The 14,056-nt window shown below is 34.7% G+C and overlaps 1 protein-coding gene across 5 annotated transcripts in view; it reads left to right on the top strand.

Moving 5' to 3' along the window:
- MTMR2 (myotubularin related protein 2) overlaps nucleotides 1-14,056 on the top strand; it is a 91,639-nt gene that overhangs the window by 62,990 nt on the left and 14,593 nt on the right. For all 5 annotated transcript variants that reach the window (XM_081152640.1, XM_081152643.1, XM_081152644.1 and 2 more), the window contains 7 exons: nucleotides 746-840; nucleotides 993-1,103; nucleotides 3,346-3,447; nucleotides 4,469-4,552; nucleotides 7,192-7,341; nucleotides 8,308-8,496; nucleotides 13,820-14,005. In XM_081152640.1, coding sequence (XP_081008766.1) covers nucleotides 746-840; nucleotides 993-1,103; nucleotides 3,346-3,447; nucleotides 4,469-4,552; nucleotides 7,192-7,341; nucleotides 8,308-8,496; nucleotides 13,820-14,005 — 917 coding nt within the window. The remainder of the gene's footprint in view (nucleotides 1-745; nucleotides 841-992; nucleotides 1,104-3,345; nucleotides 3,448-4,468; nucleotides 4,553-7,191; nucleotides 7,342-8,307; nucleotides 8,497-13,819; nucleotides 14,006-14,056) is intronic.

The raw sequence follows: 14,056 nt of genomic DNA on the forward strand, positions 1-14,056 counted from the left end.
ACTTTACCATATTAAATATTATTTTGAAGTAGTGGAAGCTGAGTTAATGCATATTTTAAAAAGCTTAATACTCTATAGATTTATCACATATCATTTAATAAAGCAATGCTTGTGATTATTTCTCCACAAAGCTGGATATTAGTTGCTTGGTCAGAAATATAATATCCTCTTATTACACTGTTACTTTGTAAGAAATTGTATTTCATATGCACTTCTCCTCTACAGTGTTTCCCTATAAATATAATCAGGTCAGAAATTTTTGGTATTTTATGCTTCAGATATTGTATTTTTAGAGGTATGTTGACAGACTAGACTATGGCCAGAAGACCAGCAGATTGGTGAGGTGATGTTGAAACTATAATAAGATGACTGGTGACTCTGACATGAGACATTTACTATTGTTAACCACCATTACCACCATCCTCTACCTGCTATTCCAACTACCACACGTGTTTTACCCAACAGGGATGGTGGTCATCTTTGTCTCCTGTTCTGTCTCAGGGTAAGGAACGTCCCTCTGCCTCTTCAGGCCTTCCCATTTGTTCTAGATTTCTTCCCCAGATCACTGCATGGTTGGAAGCTTGGATTTGGCTTCTACGTTTACTTTGAATCACTGATTCCATGATTTTTGAGCATAAGTTAGAATAGCAATCAGATTCTGTTAAATTGTATTTGTGCAAAGAAGAAAGTACAGTTTTTAATAGTGCATAATGTGTGGTAAATTGTGGATTCTTTGCCTTTTCAGCCAAAGATGTTACTTATATATGTCCATTCACTGGTGCTGTACGAGGAACTCTGACTGTCACAAATTACAGGTTATATTTCAAAAGCATGGAACGGGTAAGACTTGTTGGACTGGATTTGTGTTGTTTGCAGACAGTTTTTGTTATTTTTGATCATTTTTAATTAAAGCATTACTAATTAAGATTTTTCTCAGCTATAATTGTATGGTATCCATTGCTCAGTTTTGTATTTTTCTTTCCTTCCTTTAGGATCCTCCATTTGTTTTAGATGCTTCTCTTGGTGTGATAAGTAGAGTAGAAAAAATTGGTGGTGCTTCTAGTCGAGGTGAAAATTCTTACGGACTAGAAACTGTGTGCAAGGTAAATTTCATAATGTGTATGCAGTTTTATTTGGTTTGAAAAGTTTTCCATTAATTAGAACCTATGTTTAGAAACGGTTTCCAAATATCGAATGGATTTGCACTGGAAATGTCATTCTAGTAGAAGAAAACAACATTTAGGGGTAATAAAAAGCTGATCTACCGTGAATTAGACTTGAATTCTTTTGGACCCAAAAAAATGTACTTTCAAATTCATTATTTCATGTTGAGCCTCATAAAAATCCTGAAATAGGCATGATAGACATTGTTACCTTTAATTTACATGTTAGAAACCTCAGGATCTGAGCAGTTGAGGCATGGCACTTCATAGTGGAGAACTGGTTATGATAAACTCGTCATCACCTATCTTTCCTCTTTCTAGCTCTCATCACTTTTCTGCTTCTGAAATAATGGTGGGGAAAATTTGGTATTATAGACCTTCCCTGTTTTCTTATCTAACTTGCATTCTTTAAGTGCATTGATACTTGAACGAAACTTAGATTGTTACAATTTTAACATTCAGTCATAGAAATTTAATACCAGATGCCACTTCTGCAGTCACTGTTCTGCTGACTGTGGTTTAATCAACACCTGCGCACATCTCAGTTCTCTATTACCATTTTCCTTTCTTTTGATCTGCCAGTGCCAAAAGTAAAAGCAACAGTACATGCGTAACTTTCAAGATACCGCATGCTAATCTTAGAAGTTTTATGAATCTTTTATTAAAGCTGATGACTTAGTAATTATTTTTTGCTTTTCCATTGTAGTCATAATGGCTCTAAGAGTGTAAAAAGTTCCAACTATTTGTCAAGCACATTGTTTCCTGATCACTTTTCTGTAGTGTAATAGTAAATAGTAAATAGAGCATAGACTATAAGAGACTATAAGAGAAAATGAAATCTTGATCATTTTCATTTTAAGTAAATTTTTTTTTCATGAAACAAGACCATTAACAAGCCCAGACATTTGTAGGACTGCTGTGGTAGTTAGAGAGTGCTCTGTGGTTAACAGGGTGCTTATGAATATATCTACTGTTATAAAGATATTTACTGAGGGAAGCATCAGCTTAGTTTCCTGCACATGTTTATTTTAAAGGATGGTAGAGCTAGCATTCTAGTTTGGTGTCAGATTTGTAATAAAGTGTTCTATTTTTTCATGTACCGTAATTACATTGTAGTATGATGTCTCTATGTTTAGTTTTATAAAATGGGATATATTAAAGCGATTTTGAGTTCTACTTAGATTAAAACACTTAAAAAAAAATGAAGTCCTGAAATTATTCATAATCCCAAATTTTTCCTAGTACTGTTAAGATGTCAGTAAACCAGATCATGAATATCTACATTCTGACTGAACATAGAAAATTGCTTGGCCGGGTAGCTCAGTTGGTTAGAGCGTCATCCCAGTATGCCAAGGTTGCAGGTTTGATCTCCAGTCAGGGTATGTTCAAGAAGCAACCAATGAATGCATAAATAAGTGGAACAACAAATCTGTGTTTCTCTCTCTCAAAAATCAGTCAATCAGTCAATGAAAAAGAAAATTGCTTGGGGACAAATAACAAGGGAACCTTGGTCTTTAGATCTGACTATGGAGTCTCGATGATCCCAACCAGACTGTTCAGAGTTGCTCTGCTGGTAGATGGTGGAAGAACTTGGACATGGGGTGGAGGAAGACCTTTAGGCAGAGTTTGGTTCTAGCAGTCTAGTAGTAGGAGACTTACAAAGAGAAGAACGTTAAGCTTCAGATACAGTATCTCTAATCTCCAGTGCCTACTTTTGCTGACCAATGTTGAGTCCATAAGCAGTGGTAAATTTTCTGTCTTCTGCATTCTGCCTTGTAATAGAGTGCCTTGTGTTTCTTTTTATTTCTCTCAGTAAGGTATGGTAATTTCCCTGCCTTCAGATGTTTGATCTGTTATACATAGATCTTAACATTTTATTAATAATAATAATTATCTTAGAAATTGATTTCTCAGTTTTTAAAAAAACTTTTTAAAAATTGATTTTAGAGAGAGAAAGAGAAAGGGAAGCATCAATTTGTTGTTCCACCCATCTATGCATTCATTGGTTGCTTCTTGTATGTGCCCCGACCAGAGATCAAACCCCCACCCTTGGTATATCAGAACGATGCTCTAACCAGTTGAACTACCTGGCCAGGCCAGATCTTAACGTTTTATAAGATAGTTCCAAGTTACCTAATTTTTTCATTAAAAAGTCAGCAAACAATGATAAAATCTTTTTTAGGATATTCGAAATTTACGCTTTGCTCATAAACCGGAGGGGCGAACGAGAAGATCCATCTTTGAAAATCTAATGAAGTATGCATTTCCTGTCTCTAATAATCTGGTAAGATGCTTCTTATGTTTGGAAAAACTATTGTAATTATTGATGTAGTGTAAATAAACTCGTCTAGGCTACCTAGAATCTCTACATTTATGACCTATTTTGCCATTTAACCAGATGTATAATTAAGGTTTTAGCATAATCTCTTGGCAAACCTTTTCGTTATAAAATGAGGAAGCTGGACTAGGTGATTTCCAGGGTCCATTTCTGTGTCCTATCCAGGGTGTATCCATGATGAAAAGTAGTATAGAGTCTTCATTAGGGTTTGAAATCTCCTTTTAATTGGGAGCTGACACTTAAGTCTGGTCACTTTGGGAGGTCAGATACTTAACTGAGTTCCTACAGTGTGCTTTAACAATGTTAGGCTTCCTCATTTATATTATATAATTTAACTTCCACAGTAGTCCTGTGGTGGTAAATATTATTATTTATCCCTATTTTAAAATTGAAACTAGGAGCAGGTAAGTAGTTAACTCAGCGGCATAGCTAGTAGGGAGTAAAATTTGGAATCAGTACTCTAGTTTGCATGGTTTTCATCAATAGGTTCCTGCCATTCTGTCTACATACATTAATTTTTTTTGGTATGCAGATTACATGCTCCAAAATAAAAAGTTTATTCAGCATGTTTTAGAAAATGTAGCATAAACTTCAGATCTGCTTAACTTCTGATATCTGTGATGTCAAACTAATAATTATATCAGAAGACACCATTTTTATGAAATGTCTTTCATTATTTAGAAGTAAACCTAAAACAGCTACTTATGACATCTGAAGGAAATATGGTGACATTTAATAAATCTTGGTGGTGGACCTTCTGTGCTTTTCTATGTTTGAAAAATGTGAAAAAAAAAATAAGTTTTCAAAATTATAAAACAAAGCTAAGAGAACAGTATTAAAAAAGGACACCAATACAGACTATCCTGGCAGATAAGTAAATGAAAACTGGATTTTATAAGGATACATTTCTGATTTATTACCTCCTTAAATGTCATTTTAGCTATTAACTCTATTTACTTTTTTGTAGCCTCTTTTTGCTTTTGAATACAAAGAAGTATTCCCTGAAAATGGGTGGAAACTATATGACCCTCTTCTAGAATATAGAAGGCAGGTATGTACTTTTTTCTTTTAATTTTAATATACTATATTCTTTTTATTACAATGAAAGTTTTATGGTTAGAAGTAAACAGCTTTATATAGTTTCTGGGTTTTTTTTTTTAAATGAAGGCTAATCCTGATATTTGGGCTGCCTTTCAGTTTCTTTAAACTGCTTTTCAGACTTATCAAAGAGTTTATAGGTAAATCAGTTTATTTAAGAAATGTTTAATAATATTTAAAATTAAAATAAAAAATGGTAAATACATTTATATTTTAATCTTCTTACATGTCATTACACATTATTTACTCAATTTTTCTCTTTTGGGTACCCTGTAATTCCAAAAATATTTCAAGTGATTCTGTTTATAATGTAGCTCCACATAAAACTTCTTATTACATATTCATAGAGGACATACTTGTACATAAAATGTTAACAAATCAGATCTGATATCATGACTAAGAAGGGTTGGCTTAATATTTGAATGCTTATTCGTGAGTTAATCAGCCACAGTGAGAGACAGAGCGGAACCTGATCTGTGTCACAGTGCGTGCATCACCTCCCTGTTCTTCCTCAGTACACTGCTTCCCAAAGAGGCCCTGCTCTGCGGCATTTCAGCACTACCTAAAATAGTCTTTATTTCCAACTTTCCACATGTTCATCCTGCTTTCTTGAGAATTTAAATGCAGACACATTGATTGTTTCTCAGTAATCATTAAATTTGATATCCAAATTATTCTAGAATTCAGATATGAAAATCATTAAGCTGTGATTTTTATATGTAGATTTCAAACATTGCATTTTAATTATAAAGCTTCTCATTTAATCATGAGGCAAGTAAAATTTTAAAATTCCTCATTCAAATATAAAACCATCTGTTGGCATATATGAAACAATACAAAACTAAGAGTCTACAAGTAACATTGTAAGATTTTTTCTAACCCAAAAATCCAATGTCAAAATTAGCCGGGAAAGCAACCAGATCTAACAAATGTCTTTAGAATTATAAAAATGAGGAATATTCTTTGGGAATCTAGGCAGAAATTGCTATCTGTTCTAGTAGCATTCAATATAGAACTTTGGAAAGCAGATGAGATAACTGTGCCTAGAGAAAAGAAATAAATTATTGTTGAAAAGAAAAAATAAGTTAAAGAGTAAATGAACAACTACAGGAAGAGAATTATGAGCTAAGGAAATGCGGCAGAATAGAGCAGTGAACTCTGCATTAAATGATAGGCCTTATGGTTTTTGACCTACTAGATGAATTTGTTGACTTTTTTCCCTACAGAGTTAGACACTTTATTTGTCTCTGAGTAAACCAAGCTAAAGTGTAGTGGAGCAGACACTGTATTTGTAGTTAGAAGACTCAGTTTTAAAATAGAGATATATATACTTTATATTATGGAAGAAAATGAAAATAACGTCTTAATATAAACCTTAAGACTAGACATAAAGCATCAGAGTATTCCTTTTTTTTTTTTTTTTAAGTTGAAAAAAAGCTGAAAATGGTAATACTGGTACTCTGTATAAAATTCGAAAGGTACCAAAGGGTATATTGAAAGGTAGGTTAGTTACCTTTTAGGCCAACCTTGTCCCCCTGCCATCCCAGTTCCTCTCCCTTTAGGAATTATTGTTACTGGTTATTTATGGGTCTTTTCAGAGATTTTATGCCTGCAGAGCTTATGTATGTGTATGTATCTTATTTTTTTAAGCAGATGATAGCATTCCATGCACGTTTCCTGTGCTTTTTTCATAGTGTGTGTGTGTGTGTGTGTGTGTGTGTGTGTGTGTGAGTGTGAAGTTGCTGCTGGCATAGTGCCTGCACATAGTAAGTGCTCAATAAATGTATTTTTATACTAGAATTCAGTTTCTTTTTCTGTGATAAGAGTTGTCAGAGGTCATAAAATTTTTAAAAAATACATATTTTTAACTCCAACCATTTAACATTTTAATATAATGGCTTTATTTTCTGTAGAATGGAGGGTGGAAAATTTTAAGGGTCTTATTAGGCAATCCTGTATGTGAAGACATACCCTAGTTACATACATAGTAAATACTGAAGGACCCAAGGAGAGCTTAATAATCTATGTGTATTTAAAAAAATGTTTTAGTATTTCTCTTGCCTCCTGTCTTTTTGGCTTTGCCTTCTATTACTTTTCTACTACGTTTCAGATTCGCAGTATTCCATTAGTACTATAATGTAGGAGTGCAAACTGCACTTTAGGTATGTAAGTGATAAATGTGAATATAGCATTTCGGTGGACACTTGGTGCCTTCCCTCTCAGATTTCTTTGTATAACTGAATGGCAGCAAAATCAATTATTCAGTGAGACTGAATGAGACTGTTCTTTTTAAGACGGGATATTTGCAGTCTGTTTCCTTTCCATTGGGTAAGCTTAGCACACACCCACCACACGCTTAGCATTAATGACTTAAATCTATTAACCTAAAACTGAATGTCAAAAAGAACGCATATCACTATGTTAGAATCTCTCATCCTAACAGGGTGGTCACCACAGGCTGACCATAACTATTTCAGCAACTTAAGAGCTGGGTAGTGGAGATGAGAGAACTTGAATAGGATGGCTTTTATTCTGGTGTCTTATAATATTTTAGTTAGGTAGTAATCTGTCTTGTATTTTTTTCACATATAGGGAATTCCTAATGAAAGCTGGAGAATAACAAAGATAAATGAACGCTATGACCTTTGTGATACGTACCCTGCCCTCTTGGTTGTGCCAGCAAACATTCCTGATGAAGAATTAAAGAGAGTGGCAGCCTTCAGGTCGAGGGGCCGGATCCCAGTGAGTGTGAAGCTTTGAATAGATTTGCAAATGCATTTGTACACTGTCTACATATTGCTGAGATTAAGGACTGGGAGAATGGATGCTGGGTAAAAACAGCTACAGCAGCAGCTCTTTATAGGGTTATTAGACAATGAGTTATTTAATAAAACTAAAACTGGGGGAAAAACTTTGATTAAAGAAGCATCCGGAGGCTCTGACATGGGTATTAGAGAAGTGCATGGAATTGTGTGACTCAACTTGAAAACAAAGTTGGTTCTTTATATTTTCACTATTTCTTTATCTTACTATACATTCTTTAGTCATGGTGATAAATACTCTGTTCCTTTAAATCCCAGAAAGAAGAAAACTTTACAAAAATCTTGATGAATAATGTGTTCTGGAAAGATCAGCTCAAATAGTTTTAGGTACAGAATTCCTAGATTCTAAAGACTTTATAGTTGGGCAGTTTTGCTGATATAGTAATAAAACTTTAAAAGTGGGGCTTACTTTGCCCCCTTTTAATGTAGGTTTTCTAGAAACAAAACTTCCCAATAATCAGTGACTTTTCTAAATCAGCATCTGATTAAAGAATTGAGCGTTGACCTATGAACCCAGGAGACCATGGTTCAGTTCCCCATCGGGGTGCATGATCCCCAGTAGGGGGTGCGCAGGGGGCAGCAGATCAATAATTCTCTCATCATTGATGTTCCTATCTCTCTCTCCCTCTGCCTTCCTTTCTCTGAAATGAGTAAAAACATATAAAGACTAAAAATAAAAATAAAATAAAAAATTAAGACTAAGTTTTTCACATCCCAGAGTTGGCTTGAAAGAACGGTTATGATATTTGATAGCAGCCTCACATACCTTTCCATAGCTAAGCTTTGGATCCAATTAGAAAGCAGAGTTTTATAGAGGAGTGTTTTTGAGAAGAATTATAAACAGAGAAGTATATAAAGGTTGTGTTGCCATGTTCCCCCCATTTAGGTCTTATCATGGATTCATCCTGAAAGTCAAGCCACAATCACTCGGTGTAGCCAGCCCATGGTAGGAGTGAGTGGGAAGCGAAGCAAAGAAGATGAAAAGTACCTTCAAGCCATTATGGACTCCAATGCTCAGTCTCATAAAATCTTTATATTTGATGCCCGGCCAAGTGTTAATGCTGTTGCCAATAAGGTGGGATTATTTTTCAGTAATTAAGATTACAGTTTCATGAATCAGCTGAGTTTGGCGGGAACCACAGTGTAATAGAAAGAGTTCAGGCTCTCCAGTGATGAAGATGTAGGATCTAATCCTCGCTCTCCTGCTTGATGGTTTGACTTTGACTTCATTATTTAACCTTTTTAAATCTTAATCGCTTATTTGTAAAATGAGAAGAATAATAGCTAACAGGATTGTGAGGGACAAAAATCATCTAATAAAAAATAGTGCAGAACGCTGTGCTTACATAAAGGTAGGTGTTCAGGAATTACTAGTTTCTTTCTCCCTTCTTCAAACAGCAGCTGAGTTTATGACTGAGTCCAGCCTGTGCAGCACTGTTCTCGTAATCCTGAAGCAGCATTCTCAGTGAGCAGCGGTGCCCTCTTCTGACAGCCTTCCACCAAACAATGTATTTAGACTGAAGACTTGCAGTTAGTTAGGTGGAGCAATCATCCTGATTGCTGCTACAGAGTAAATATTTCCATTGAGGAAATAGAAATTGTGGTTCAGCTGACAAAATCTACCATAGGAAAAGGTGAGGGAAAAGATACAATTTAGCTTTGAGAAGGTACTTCTTTTTTTAATCCCCAATAAGCAATGTATATGTATCACAGAATAATTACCTAATGCAGATGAGCAAAAACAGGAAAATATTTTAAAACACCCTTAATCCTATAACTAGGAGAGAAGCTTCATTAAGTCATGGTTATACTTCCAGACCTATGTGTATATGTATACACTCATATATTGGAAACAGAATGGGATCATTGCAACTTAAAAAAAATTGACACTGTATCTTTCTATGCCAATAAACATTCATCTGTAACATTACTTTAAGGGTATATAACTAATAATACCAACTGTTGGATATTTAGTTTATTTTGGGGGTTTTTGCTAGTATTAACAATGTGGGGATGATCATCCTTTTAATTAAATTGTGGAGCTTGCAACTAATTTTTTTCATTTTGTTTAATGTTTTGAGGGTATTGTGAGTTTCAGTCATTTTCTATTAAACTATAAATATTCCTTCTTAAAGGAACAATGAGATGATGTGCATATGAAGCCCAGATCCCAGGCACTGGTGTATATTTTTCCAGTAATTACTTGTCCCCTCCCTAAACTTTACACCATGAATTAGCAGGAATGAAATTTAGGATGTTTTCTCAGGTGAGAGAAGGGGAGAGGAATGTAAGGCAGAAAAGGTGGTAGAGCAAAATGTTATACTCATCTTAAATTTTCACATTTTTTTACTATGGAAATCCCCTCTTTTTTTAAAGACTGAAATATATTATTTATTGAGACATTTTCTGGTTATAAAATATGTAGTAGACAATATAAAAACTAGGAAGGCATAGAAAAAGTAAAGAAAATAAAGATCGCTCATAATCACTAATATTTTGATATATTTTCCTCCACTATTTTTTCTACTCATTCAAGTGTTGGTTATTTTGTTTCATTGTTTTTTTCTCTTACCATTATGTTATAAGAATTACTTCTTTTCATGAAATATTCTTGGAAAGTAATAGGTGTATCATTATTCATTTAATCAGTATTCTGATATTGAGCATTTAAGTATTCAGTATTTTAAATATAGCTGATATTTAAATAGATATTTTAAGTAGGCATCTTTGATTATTTCCTTAAAATAGTTTTCTAGATATACAATTACTGTATCAAAATATAAAATACTCGTATTTTAAAAAGTTTTGTTGTATATGCAAACATTCTTCAGAAAGGTTGATCCAGTTCACTAACCTGCTTGCTATATGGAGATATAGTTGACATTTAACTTTGTATAAGTTTAAGGTATACAACGTAATGATTTGATGTGTGTGTGTGTGTGTGTGTGTATATATATATATATATATATATATATATATATATATATATAATGAAATTATTACCATAATAATTCTAGTTTAAAATTTATCACCTCACAGTTACAACTTTTTTTCCTTGTGATGAGAACTTTTAAGGTCTACTGTCTTAACAACTTTGAAATACATAATAAAGTATTAACTATAGTCACCATGCTGTGCATTAAATCTCCAAAACGTATTCATCTTATAATCAGAAGTTTGTATTTTTTTCACCCAGTTCCTCCACTTGTCCCCCTTTTTTATCTTGCAAAAATATATATCTTTGTTGGAATGAATATTTTTTTGCCTGCATAGTAAGAAACATTATAGCTTAATTGATATGAATATGACAACTGCTTTTGCAACCATGGCCCATGTCAAGAATTAAAACTTTGCCACCCAGGCTGTTCAATGTTTTTAATCCATTGCAGATAATATTTTTTTGGAGTTATAATTTCCCTTCCCAGTGAAACATTTCAAGTTATCGTCTGAGTTCTTTTGGCATAACTGTAGCAGCCTGTGTTATTTGGTATGACAGGATAAACTCATAGGAAATGTTGTACATTTCCTGCACGAAACTTGGAATAGCTGTTTCTCTAAGAAGTTCTGGTTTCTGTTAGTAGGAAATGGTATTTCAAACCATAATCTGAGTGTTAAGGAGACTAATCCGCCTCTGGATTGGTCCTGTTTCTAGGTCTTTACAGGGTATAGAGCTAGGAAATATAAGTATGTTCAAGATAAAGGACCTAACGAGTTCATACTGGTGCTTGCAATTTAAATTACTTGCTAAAGCGTTTTTAACATAACTTGATCCATATTATGTGTATATCTCCTTCCTCCCACACCAGGAATCCTGGTTCTTAAGGACACCAGGGATGATAACTTGAGTATGTTCATAATTACCTCTTTGCTTTATGCTTCCACAGCCTCAGAATAACTATTAAATATATGGCCATCACCAGCACAATTATTGAAAAGTTACTTTTTTTGCATTTGCTCTCCCCATTCTCCCTATTTTTAAAATTAATTTTTTATATTTACATTGTCAGAGCAGATACTCATGTAATAGCCTTTACATACCTCTCCCTTCACTTCTGACATCTGTAAGGCGCTGTAAATTTTGTGCTTACACCAATTCTTATACAGATATATTTTTAGTCTCTTTTTGAAGTTTTCTTGTAAATATTTTAGCAGGGCTCATGGGAACAATATTCTGAGTATTTGTTTGATGATAGCAACTTTAGGTTCATTATACAGGGTGGGGAAAAAGTAGGTTTACAGTTGTGAGTATGCAAAAAAGTTTATTGTATAATTATTATTTTATTATTTTCCATATGAACTACTGTAAACCTACTTTTGCCCCACCTTGCATTTGAAAGTCAGTTTTGCTGGATGTAAAACCTTCAGTTTACATCTGCTTTTCTCGAGTATCTTAAATATGTTGCTTATTTTCTTTTGGCATAAGATTTCAAAGTCTGATGATAACCTAAATTTTTTTTTATTATAAGTCACTTATTTTACTTGGTTGTCCAGAGGATTTATTTTTCTTTTCTTTTTTTAATTGTCGTTTTGCCAGAATATGTCTTCATGTTATGTGTTCTGGCTTTGTGTTCCCAGGTGAGCATTCATGTTATTTTAATTCATAATTTCCAATTTAAAAAAATATATATATATATTTTTAATCACAGGTCCTGCTAGCTCCATTGTCTCGTTTTGGCTTGTCTCCTCAGGACCCGTTCTCCTGTGGCCGCTCTCCTTTGCCTCTCTTCATCATTTGTCATGTTCTCTTGAATCCTTTCTATGTCTTTCTAATTTCGTTTTGGTTTTAAAGATTTTCCTTTTCACCATTTATTTCTTTTATTTATTTTGTATTTATTTGCTTTTGTGTTCCTTCTAATTTAGTCTTCACTTCTGATTTTTTTCTTATTTCTAATTTGTTTTCAACTTTTATTTCATTTATTTATTTTGTTTTTCATGCCTGGTGTTTTTTTGTTATTGTTGTTAACCCTCACCCAGGAATATTTTTTCCATTGATATTTAGAGAGAGAGGATAGCGGGGGGGGGGGGGGACATGGTTGCGAGAGAGACACATCGATTGGTTGCCTCCCACACGCACCCCGACCAGGGCCAGGAATCAAACCTGCAACCCAGGTATGTGCCCTTGACCGGGAGTCAAACCCGAGACCCTTCGGTGCGCCGCACAGCTGGTATTATTTTTAATGTTTCTAGCTTGCTTAAAAAGAGATGATTTCAGTTTGGGGCATTGTCAGTAGGGTGTTAGAATACTACGCATCCTCTGTTTTTTAGTATAACTTGTATGGGATTTGACCATCCTCTTTGTTTACTCATTTTTAGATGAAATTTGTTTCCTTGAACTTTTAGAAGGATTCATCGTTCAGTTATAAAGTTACGCATGCAGAAGTTAGAAGAGCTGATTTCACTGAGCTGCCTCTGTTTTCATGTAGCACTAAAAAATGCGGGGACTTCTTTTCTGAGATTTCCTGGCTCTGTCCTGTGTCTCCCACCCTGCACCCACACCCACACCCACACCCACACCTGTACTCCCCCCTCCCCTCCCCATTTTTAAATTTGAAGTGTCTCTTCCTTTGTCTTTTTATTCGGACCTTCTCTTCCTTTGCCACTGTTGCCTCTGTTGTGCTCTGTTTTGAACACGTGCTTAGCAGGAGGGACCCTTGGCAGGCAGTCAGGAGAGTGGCTTGGGTGAGACTGCCTCTGCCCCTGCACATCCACTGTAGACCCTTTAGGCCCATCGGCTGTTAGAGCAGCCAGAAGCTTTCCTGGTTTCGGCTGCACTTCTTAGATGGATCCATTGTGCTTCCCTGTAGTTCTGGAAGAAGAAAGCCAAAACAAGGAGGCAGAACCAACAGAAACTAAGGCTCTTGTGTGGTTCTCCTGTCTTGTGCTTTTATACTTATTGTCTTTTTACCTAAAAATAATTATATGGTTAAAATAAATGGATGTCCTTATGATTGTAAAGTATTTTGTAAATATTAAGATTAAAATGAGGTGATGAAGCAGCGTGGGCCAGTGGTAAGCTGGACGGATGTAATGCACATGTAACTTAACTAGTCTGGTGATTCCAGTCTTTCCTAAGAAATTGTTTGGGTAGGACTTGAAATATGAGTACGTAAATGTAGTGCTTTCAAATGTTTAAGTACCTTCATATAAGTCATCACATTTAATTTTTATAAAAGCCATATAAGGAAGTCAGGCTGAGAGTGTCTCTCCCTGTTTTATAAAGAAAACTAGGGATAGAGAGTAGTGGTGGCAGGTTGCCCTGTGCCACCCGTATTTTCCCGTGAGGTTTGCTGCTTATCATCTTTTATGCTATTGGGTATTTTATGGCACTTTTTCATGGATGTCAACATATAATGGATGTACATTCATTTTTTATTTCCTGTGGTGTGCTTTTTTCCTAGGCAAAGGGTGGAGGTTATGAAAGTGAAGATGCCTATCAGAATGCAGAACTAGTTTTTCTAGATATCCACAATATTCATGTTATGAGAGAGTCCTTACGAAAGCTTAAGGAGATTGTGTACCCCAACATCGAGGAGACTCACTGGCTGTCTAACTTGGAATCTACTCACTGGCTCGAACATATTAAGGTGGGTTATTTCCTTATACTGTTATAGTAAGGGTATCAAACAAGGTCTCTT

Source organism: Miniopterus schreibersii (genome assembly GCF_964146895.1).
Source record: "Miniopterus schreibersii genome assembly, chromosome: 12".
Classification (NCBI taxonomy): domain Eukaryota; kingdom Metazoa; phylum Chordata; class Mammalia; order Chiroptera; family Miniopteridae; genus Miniopterus; species Miniopterus schreibersii.